General features: G+C 33.5%; 2 protein-coding genes across 2 annotated transcripts in view; one reads left to right on the top strand and one right to left on the bottom strand.

Annotated features, from left to right (window-relative positions):
* Nucleotides 1–6,118, top strand: part of LOC134857248 (uncharacterized) — a 9,174-nt gene extending 3,056 nt beyond the window's left edge. Inside the window, exons 4-5 of the mRNA XM_063873632.1 lie at nucleotides 5,933–5,985; nucleotides 6,058–6,118. Coding sequence (XP_063729702.1) covers nucleotides 5,933–5,985; nucleotides 6,058–6,118 — 114 coding nt within the window. The remainder of the gene's footprint in view (nucleotides 1–5,932; nucleotides 5,986–6,057) is intronic.
* The window catches only part of LOC134844256 (DNA polymerase delta catalytic subunit-like), a 471,945-nt gene that overhangs the window by 62,613 nt on the left and 398,131 nt on the right, over nucleotides 1–11,201 (bottom strand). The gene's annotated exons all lie outside the window — the stretch shown is intronic.

Raw genomic sequence — 11,201 nt, 5'->3', positions numbered from 1 at the left:
GCTAAATGTATAAAATTTACAATTGGAACACTTTAAAACGTCACAGTGCTTTCGATGTCTTGACGCATCTTTAGGTTTGTATTCTCTTCCAAATTCAAGACATGCATTTTTTTTGTTTCTATTAAGTAACGGCATCTCAATAGGAAGAAAAAGAAAAAAAATGGGAGATTTAGAATGTCCCAAATTTTCAGAAAAGAAAAGTTGAATAGACTCAAAAAATGAGTAAAATTGAATGAAAACAGCAAATTTCTTGTTCACTTGTTTTTGAGGTGAAAGAAATTCAGAATAGATACGCTATTTAGCCTAGCTGAAATGAAAATCATCCAATCTAACCATGGAATTTTCAAAAATTTATATTATCAAATTTATATTTATTTATATTTTCAAAAACTATCCAAAGTTTATGTCAACCAATCGAAACTGATTTCTACTTCTCATGGGTTTTTCAACAGTTTTGATATCGTTTGTAGATATCAAGGATTTCTTCACAGGTAGTCTTTGTGATAATAACCAATCAGAATGAAGTATTCACAGATTTTAAAATACTTTGTAGATCAGAACCAAACTATGTTTATGAAACTTCCCAATCAATCAATCTAATTTAATTGTTCTAACATAACTAAGATACAAAATTTGATACCTTAGAGAGATAATTGAGATTTATTGTCTGGTTTATATTGTTTTTTCGATGCTGAATTCAAATTTTGAAATTTCAATCAAAATTTTTTCGATTTGTTCTATTTCTAACCAGTGAAAAGAGAAATTACCGAAATATAGTTTTTTGTTGTTTTCTTTCTGGTATATTGTAATAAAAACAACCGGAAGTTTTTTAAATATGGATAGTCGATTAAAAGATAATCTGACAACTCTAGATTTTGCATTTGTATCAAATTCAAAACAGTAATCGAAATGATGTTCCTTATCTTCAATATTTGTATCACAGAATCTTCCATTCTTTTGTTTTTTACTGATCGACCACTCAATTTGAGTTAGTTTTTCTAAATAAAAACATTGTTGATAAATCTGGCAGTACTCTTTTTTTCTGAAATCTCCTCTCCATCTTTTTAACAAAATTATTGAACTTTCTGTGTTTCTATACAAGTTAAAACTAATACGATCTCCATCGACGTCATCTGTCCACAACACTTGTTGTTTTTTGTAGTAGTTCAACCTTAAAATCTGATAAAAGTTCATTTCAGACATTGAAAACGCTTTTGATAGAAACATATTTCTTACTGATATTAACAAAGAAACTTGAAAAAACTCGATTGTTGAACTATTTTTTACTTATTTTGCAATCAACATAAAGTGTATTTCCCTTATTTAGAGACTGGTTATTTTTAAATTAATTCATGTAGCCAATCAAAACCTCAAATTAAGGCAATTGAAAACAACTAATGAAATTCAGATTTTCGAAAAATAATGATAATGTTACAACTAACTATACATTTTGTTTGTAATGTTGTTCAAATAAGACAACTTTTTACTCAACTTTTGATGAAAGCATTATTTAAACAAATTTTTCCGTAATTTCCTAAACAAAAAGTGGAAAATCTTTTGATGATTGGATAGAGCTTTATGTCAATTTTGATTAAATTTTCATGTTTTGTCTGACTTTTCCTCAGATATCCCAGCTCTAAATGTGAACTTCAGTGACAAAAGATAGTTTTGAACCAACAATTTTTCAATTAACTAACATACAAAACATCACAAATTTTTAATGAGGCTTACAATTATCATTAAACAAAAAGTCTCCCAAAACTCGGGACAGTTCTTTGAATTCGTTCAAAGTATAGTTGACATAGGCAACTTGTTTCATTGCTTCATTCTCTTTTGCAGTAAAGAGTCGAATCTGAATGTAGGGTGGCTTGTTCACACTGTACTTCTTGATTGTGACACACACCCTCCTCATGTTGTATGTTGCTATTTCATATACTCTATTACAGATCTCCAGCTCCTGATCCATAGTTGATTCTTTGCCAGGTTTGGCTTCATACATAGGTACGAGTCCAAGGTTTTCAGCATCGTGAATAACAGTATTTCTAATTGCTGAGATTGCTTCACCTTCTTTTTCACTAAGATAGACTTGTTGAGACTTTTCAAATTGTCCCAACTCATTTTTCTTGAATAGTTGAAAGCAGGGTTCAAAATAAATTTTCCTTTTGTAGGATTTTTGGGACCAAGCAAATCTCCCAATTCTTGATTGATTTTTTGAGAATTCAATGTAATTGGGACTTGTGTCTTTTCTTGAGTACATTTTTGATGAACAGACTGATCAGATGAAGAGAAATGAGAGAAATGAATTTGAGATTAAACGAAATTGAAAGTAAACAATATGAGTCATTCACTGAACCATAAAAGGAAATAGAATTATGATTGGAATTTTTGAGGGAAATTTCCAAATATGGAATTGTGTAGGTGTTAGTGTTCCTATATAAATCCACAATTTTCAGCAAAAATCATTGTTCCAGATGGCTGCAGCTATGTGTCAAGCTCTTCCCAGCTTTTATTCAGAGTATTGTCAAAAATCGCTATTTATTTCCGTTTCCAGTGATTTTCACGAAAAATATATAGTAACCAATAATTTTTGTGTCTCTACCCACAATTCTTACTGTTCTTTGGAAAATTGTAAGTTCCACATACTTCTGATTGCTTCATCTTTCGATCAAATTTTACAACGATTGGGTAATTTTCATTTCCCATACCAAATTATCGATTGTCTTTACACTCTGTTTATTCGAATGTTATTTCATCAACTGGCGAAGTTTTCAATCAACTTGACCGCGCTGTTCATCACATATTGAAATGGAAAGGAGCAGAAAAAATGACAAGTGTTGCAAAGAAAAGTCTGTTACGCAAAAAATTCAAACGTCACTATTTATGTTCTAACCAGAAACTAGCTTCCACACAAACTATTGGTTCAGCTTTTCTAGAAAGAGTTCGTAAAGTACAAAACTCAAAAAATGAACATGATTTGTTAAAAATAATTGACTGTTTTTTTGATGGTTATGGATTTGTAAATAGTGATCATGTCAATTTTTCAATAAAAAACTTCTGATATTCCATCTATTTTCTCTCATATGTTTACAAAATTACCATTAATTACCGAAAAAAAAATCACCGTTGTCAAAAACCTTTGCACAAAAAATTTTCAAACATGTAAGAAAGATGTAATATTTGTTTTGATTTTCAAAAAGTTGCAAAAAACATTTCAATTTTTTTAACAAGTTGTAAAAAATGTTTCAATTTTTTTGACATAATGCAAAAAGTGTTTCAACTTTTTTGAGAAGATGCGAAAAGTATTTTACTTTTTTTAACAAGATGCGAAAAGTGTTTCAATTTTTCACTACAAATGCGAAAATTGTTTCACTTTTTTCGACAAAATGCGAAAAGTGATTCAATTTTTTCGACAAAATGCGAAAAGTGTTTTACTTTTTTCGATAAAATGCGTAAAGTTTTTCAATTTTTTCGACAAAATGCGAAAAGTGTTTTACTTTTTTTCGACAAAATGAGAAAAGTGTTTCAATTTTTTCTACAAAAGGCTAAAAGTGTGTACAAGATGCAATATCGATTAGGTATCTTTTTACTTGTGTACAGTTTTTTTAGTGTTTTTCCAAATTTTTGGGCAAAAATTAATCAAATTTTTTAACATGTGTGCGAGTTCGGAGCACTTAACTAAGTTCTAATTGTTTTTCAATAGTTTACCTTGAAGCTCTCATCTATTCTCATAATTAAAGTGAAATTGAAGAAATTATTTACAGAAAACGAAGTCAAAACCAAACAACCTTTATTTACAAAAATATTTAATCAAAGAGCTGTCGAGCAGCAGAAGAGTTCTGGAGGTTCTCTATAGAACGCAGAGCTGGACGAGGTTCCATTGCTGGTGGTTGTTGTGGAACTGGAGGCGTCATTGTTTCTCAGAATCCCTCATCTTCATCTATTGTGATGGAGTTTTCGACTGATCCTTCCTCCTCCCAAGGAAAGAGGAAGTCGTCGACTGGTTGATCCACAAATCTTGAGTCCGGAATCTCGGGATAGTTCATTCCCACATGATCAGAAACTTCCCCCATCATTTGCATTGTTCCCCCATCATTTGCAGTAAAATAAGAAAGAGTTGAGAGAGGGGTAGTTGACGGAAGATAAGTTGAAAATAAGATATTTAGAGCTGAGAGAGCAGGTATTTGACGGTAGTTAAGTTGAAAATAAAATGATTTTTAGTTAGGAGTTAGGGGTACCTTCAACTCGAGTGTGTGGTTTTAACCAACCAGAATTGATTTTCCTTATGGGAACTTGCATCATATGATGTTCGCTGAAATCCCTTCGCATCACTTCCACCATGTGTCAGACTTGGATTGGGATATCCATTCGTGCCAGAAAAACTCCAGAGACTGTTTCTCGCACTTGAATTTGTACTAGATCAGGCGAAAATTCTACAGAGTACATGAAAATGCTGTTTTGCACAGAGAAGATCATTTTGAGCAAAAAATTGAGTACAAGAGTAAAATAAGAAAGAGTTGAGAGAGGGGTAGTTGACGGAAGATAAGTTGAAAATAAGATATTTAGAGCTGAAAGAGCAGGTACTTGACGGTAGTTAAGTTGAAAATAAAATGATTTTTAGTTAGGAGTTAGGGGTACCTTCAACTCGAGTGTGTGGTTTTAACCAATCAGAATTGATTTTCCTTATTTGGATTGTAGTCGTGTCCAATCAGATTTCAGCTTCCTTATGGGAATCTTGGATAAAAATCGTGTCCAATCGGAAACAAAGCTCCATTTTGGGTATTGTCGTTTCCAATCACAAAATTGATCATTTTTGTTCTAGTTGTCGTATCCAATCAGAAGATGCTTTTAAGGACTTAAATCTTCCAAATAAATAAAAATATACACAAAAGCAATTGCAAAAAAATGACCAAAAGTTGTTTGCAGTAAAATAAAGAAATATTGCTGATATAAGTAACAAAAGAAAGAAAATTAATAAAAGTAACATCTCTGCAACTTTTTTCATCAAATTAATTGAATTTTTTGTATGTAATCAATGAGAAATTGCTGATATTCAAGTTCTTTAATTTTGATGTAAATTTGGGAAGATAACTCAACGTTGACGAATTTTTCAAAGCAGACTTCTGGAAATCTGATTCCAAACCGAATCAAGCAGGATTTTGAACTTTGAAAATCTTTAAAGAAAAGAAGGAATAAAGAATTTGCTGAGGTGTTTTTACAAATTTGGGTTTTGGATAGGGGATAAAAAGAGTTTGTGATATATTATCGTACGATTTTTTGATCAATTTCAAATTCTCGAGAATAAACAAAATTTCTTTCCTTGTGAGGTGTAATTCAGCCGTAAGTTTAAAACTTTGATACGCAATATGTGAATCAAAAATAAACTCTTTGATTGAATAAGTTTCTCTGAAGAGACCTTTACTTAGTCGGATAACTCTATTTTGTACAATAAAGACGTCCAAAAAATTATGAAAAAAGTAAGAGTCAAAGTAAGAGTCAACGAAAATCAATTGGAATTTTTTTCTTTTTTTATAAAGTAACTCGAGGAAGCTCAAATGTTTTTTGATAGACATTTTTCAAATAATGACTAAGGTTTTTCAAAAATAATAAACAATTCACTTTTAGAAAATGCTGAATTCTGATTGGTTGATTTCCAACAAACAGTTTTACTAAAAAAATACTCAATTCTGATTAGTTGATTTTCTCTAATAAAAAGCAAAAAAATCTTATTTCATTCTGATTTTCTTTTACGTTAAAAGCAACTGCTCTATACTTTGATTAACTACTTGAAATAAATTTCAAATGTTTTTAACAATTCAAAGTAAGTAAAAGTTATTTTTACTAAATTGTTTTGGAACATTTTAAATCTCCCAATTTGATATGTACCAAGTACTAACAGCTTTCCCTTAATACCTAAAAATTCTCCCATTTTTAGATGCCGTCGCTGAATAGAAACGAGAAAGTGCAGTGTGGGGATTGTGGAAACATGTATGTTCGTCAACATGCGGCTCGACATCAAAAAAGATGTGCTAAAGGATTTATTTCTTGTCCTGATTGTAGGTATTTCACTTACAATCAACAGGAAATGAATTATCACGTGGCCAAAAAGCATGCTCAATAAACTTCCAAGCAATCAACAGTTTGCTTGTCTTGTGAGCAGGAGTTTCCGAGTTACTACTCTCTCCAACAACATCGGAGAAAAGAACATGGGACGAAACAACGGAAACCAAGTGATACGGTGGCAGACTTGAACAAGATTGTGGAGGAGGAAGGGGAAGATGGAGAGAAACTCAAAGAGGAGTTGAGTGCTTGTCAGCATTTCTTGGTGGACACTGAGATGGAGAATGGGAGGCATAAGGTTTCAAACTTTCAAATGTCAAAGTTAGATACCAAGATTATCAACGAGAAGCTTGAAGAAGTCTTCAACAAGCTAGATTCCGCTGCAAAAATCAATATTGCTCTTGGATTTGTTCTCCGTAATGTCGAAACGTGAGAATATTGGTTTTACTATGCACACAAAAAGAATACTTTATTCGAAAAATCGCATTTACTGTGTACGAAAGCGGATTTGATTACAATCCAGGGAAAAGTTGAAAAGTTTGATATCGTTGAGCAATGCACCCGAGAACGTCAGAACACAAAGTGGAGATTCAAGTTGATCACAAATGTTACTATTTTTGCTGCACTACTGAAAAACATTCCAATGGGATGTCCAGACTCTGTGTTGCCTGAACCTTTACTACGACATACGCAAGTAAACTGTCTTTTATCGGATAATGATAAACAACCATACAAAGAGCATCTTTGTCTTTTCCGTGCGTTAACAATGTATTTGCTTGGTCATAGTAACCTCGATGCTCATACATCTCAACTATTTACAGAGTTTATATCAAAATTTGGATACGATCCGAAGAACTTTCTCGGAGTTGCCATTGATGTTTTACCTCTTGTAGAGGAAATAGTTGAACGAAACATATTCATTTACGATTTTGACATTCAAGAAGGAGAATATGTTAGAGAATTAGCGATGCGAAGTATTGGAAAATTTGAAAAAACCGTGAAATTGCTAAGGTTCAACAACCATATCATTCACACGAATGATATTGATTCCTTCTTCAAGTGTTTTCGATGTCCTAGCTGTGACTGTTTCTTCAACAGATCAGACAACTTCAACAGACATCTTATGTCTTGTAAAGATAGAGTGCGACACATTTATCCAAAGAATGTTTATACACTTCGAGAAACGCTATTTGAAAAGTTGGAAGGTTTCAATATCCCAGTTTTGAAAGATAACACACTATTCAACAACCTAGCCATTTTCGATTTTGAGTCGATATGTGTTCCATCAGATGAACTGAAAGCTACCCAAACAACAACTTGGATTGGAAAACACGTTCCAATTTCTGCATCAATATCCTCGAACCTGATAGATGAACCAATGTTTCTTTATATCAAGGATCCGCAAAAGCTTATTATCGATTTTGTAATCAAACTCGAACTTTTGGCTGAGAAAAGTAAGCTCAAAATGAGAACTAAATTTCAAGATGTTGAAAGAGTAGTGAATGAGCGGATGTCGAAAATTTTCCAAGAGTTGAATGAAAGATGTCGAAATCTTCCAACTGAAAACTTTGAATACGAAGATGAATGTATAGAAGATACAGAGGAAACTGATATGTCAACTCAGTTTTTGAGAATGCAGAAAAATCAGCTGATTGATTTGAAACAAAATCTGGAGAGGTATATTAACACGTTACCTGTATTTGGGTTTAACAGTGGAAGATATGATCTGAACTTGATCAAGAGCTATCTGATTCCCTACTTAATCAATGATAAAGAAGCTGAACCTATGGTTATCAAAAAGGCTAACGATATCATATCCTTCAAGTTTGGAGATATACAGTTCCTCGATATCATGAAATTTTTGGGTGGAGCAACATCTCTAGACTCTTTTCTTAAAGCTTACAAAGCCAGTGAGACAAAAGGGAAGGGTTTTTCCCTTATGAGTGGTTTGACAGTCCAGACAAGCTCGAGAGTGAAGAATTACCTCCATACGAAGCCTTTTTCAGTAAACTGAGAAACAACAACCCTCTTGATAAAGACTTTAAGGATTACCTGAAGTCAAGTGGACTTGATGAGCAGCAAGCACTAAAGAAACTTCAAATCAGGTCAGTACCTGCATCTGGATGGGATAATTACAAATATTTACAGGAGATTTGGCAGAAACATGGAATGACTACATTTAAAGATTTTTGCAGTAGTACAACATCAAAGATGTTGTTCCAACCCTTGAAGCAATGCAACAAATGGTTCAGTTTTATCATCAGAAAGAAATTGATATGTTAAAACTTGGATGTACTCTTCCAAATCTGGCAAATATTTTTCTTCACAAATCAACCAATGAAAAATTCTACCCTTTTTGCGAAAGTGATAGAGATTTGTGCGAGAAAATTAGAGAGGATATAACGGGTGGACCATCAATTGTGTTTACTCGAAAAGCTGTTGTGAATGAAACCTTTATCCGGGATTCATCAAATGTCTGCAAATCAATTGTTGGAATTGATGCAAGCCAGCTCTATCCCTATTCAATGTGTCAAAACATGCCAACAGGATTGTACACAAGATGGGAGTTTGATTCCGACATGCAAAAATTCAAAGCTAGACATAACCGATCTCGCAATTTTGAGAACATGGTCATGTCTTACTACCAAGAAACCAGACCAGAATGTAGAATTGAGAGCTTCCACACATCTGGAAATCAAAAGAAAATTGGCTGTTTCAATGTTGATGGATATTGCAATCACTGCAAAACAGTGTTTGAAGCATTGAGATGCTATTACCATTTTTGTCCTTGCCAGGAGACTCGTCCCTCACTTAGCGATGAAGATATTGAGAGAGGCAACAAAAGGAGAGAGATGGATGACTTAAGATGTGAAAATATTCGCGAAAAAGGATACAAAATCGAAGAGATGTGGGAATGTGAGTGGTGGCAAAACTTCAAAACGAACGAAAAAATAAAGAATCATATCCGATCAAACTTTCCCTACAAAAGACCTTTCTCTACTGATTCTTTACCTCTTTATGGCTATATTCAGTGCAACTTAGTTGTTCCAGACGAACTGAAAGCAAAATTTTCGAATTTTCCTCCAATTTTTAAAAACACTGATGTTGGAAGAAATAACATTGGGGTATATATGCAAAATTATGCCATTGAAAATGATCTTCTGAAGCATCCCCAGCGTATGCTAATATCTAGTTTCAAACTAGAAAATGGTTCCATCATTACTCCTCTTTTCAATTTCTACATGGAACTTGGCTTACAGTGTACAAAAGTTTACCGCTTTGTACAGTATCTCCCTCGAAAATGCTTCAACAAATTTGTTCAGTCGGTTGTTGATGCTAGAAGGGAAGGAGATGAGAACCCTTTATCCGGTGTTGTTGCAGAGGCTATGAAGCTTTTAGGTAATTCATCCTACGGTTACCAGATAATGGACAGATCGAGACATACGATCACAAAGTATTTGAATGATAAGAAAACACACAAAGCAATTAATGAACCTCTCTTCAAACGATTGAACGCTGTTCAGAAAGACTTGTACGAGATTGAGTTACTAAAGTCAACAATTGAGCACAAAGAACCCATAATAGTCGGATTTTTCATTCTGCAGTATGCAAAGCTGAGAATGCTTGAGCTTTACTACAATTTTTTTGACTAATTTTGTGATGTAAATAAGTTCGAGGAATTAGAAACGGACACGGGCTGTATTTAGCTCTTGCTGAGGAAAATTTGTATGATTGTATTCGTCCGGAAAAAAAAGGTGACTGGGAAAAATTGAGAGAAAAAGATTGCAGAGATTCATTCAGAGCAGATTCAAAAACAAACTTTTTTCCACGAACATGTTGTAGCGTTCACAAGAAGCACGATAAACGAGAGCCTGGTCTGTTCAAAAAAGAATTTAGGTGTACGGAGATGCTATGTTTTTGCAGCAAGACTTATTGTTGCTATGGCAACAAATCAGACAAAATGAAGTTTAGCAGCAAAGGATTGAATAAAAGAATTCTAGAGGAATCCGGTGATGGACCTATGGAAAAATACAGGAAAGTACTCGACGAAGCAATCAACTTGACTTCAACAAACAGAGGATTTAGAACCATTAATCATATGGTTGCTACATACGAGCAAACAAAGAAGGGATTGAGCTACTTTTACCCTAAAAGACAAGTTCAGGACGACGGAATACACGCAAAACCTTTGAACTTGTAAATAACTGATGGTGTAATAGCATTCAACTCAGTAATGATTAAGTAACTGTAAACTTGTGGTTAAATGATTATACGAAGCAGTGATTTATATACTTCATCTTTCGAATATAATTTTTTTTCTTCAAAAAACATGATTTTTTTCTCGAAGTTTCGTTAGGTTTCAATATGGCTTTTAGATAGCTTTCTCGTTGAATCAAACCTATAAAACAATTACCAAAACATCTAAACCGTAGAAGCTAGCTAAGAAACGCAAGTATCGGCAAAATCGAGCTCAAAAAACTCGGTTGCCAAAATTTTTTTGAAACTTACCATCTGAAACTTTACCATCTTACCATCTGAAACCTTACCATCTTAATACATAGGAAACCTATTCCCTATCTTAATACATAGGGAAATCTGTTCCCTAATGAGTTCTGAATTACCTACAATGAAATTCTTATACATAGGGAAATCTATACATGGGAAATTCGGGCGCCGAAAACTTTTCTGAAACTTACCATCTGAAACCTACGATCTTAATACATGGGAAACCTATTCCCTACCTTTATACATTGTAGACTCTATACCCAATCTTAATACATAGCTGGGAGACCGGATGTTCTATTCCCTATCTTAATACATGGGGGTCTCCCACCACCCCCCCCCCCCCACTCTCCCTCACCCTTCTACTACTTATGCGCCAAATGTGTAAAACTCTTGCCTCGTTGGTTTGTGGAGTCTCAAGATTGTTTATTTACTTGTCGAAAAAAACGTTCAGTATGAAAATCTATTAACAAGCTGCAAGCTGATAAGAAATTAATTGAGATTTAATCAAATCAATCTAGTCAGTTATCATAATTTTTCTCAATTTCATTTGGTTGCGAATCAACTAAAACTGCCAAACTTTGTCATCTAAGCTCGAATTGTTTTCCATATATCATAATATATCACTGAAATTTGAACTG

This window comes from Symsagittifera roscoffensis, chromosome 1 (genome assembly GCF_963678635.1).
Source record: "Symsagittifera roscoffensis chromosome 1, txSymRosc1.1, whole genome shotgun sequence".
NCBI classification, from domain to species: domain Eukaryota; kingdom Metazoa; phylum Xenacoelomorpha; order Acoela; family Convolutidae; genus Symsagittifera; species Symsagittifera roscoffensis.
The sequence above is the reverse complement of the archived record's forward strand: the minus strand, read 5'-3'. Positions and strand labels throughout refer to the sequence as shown.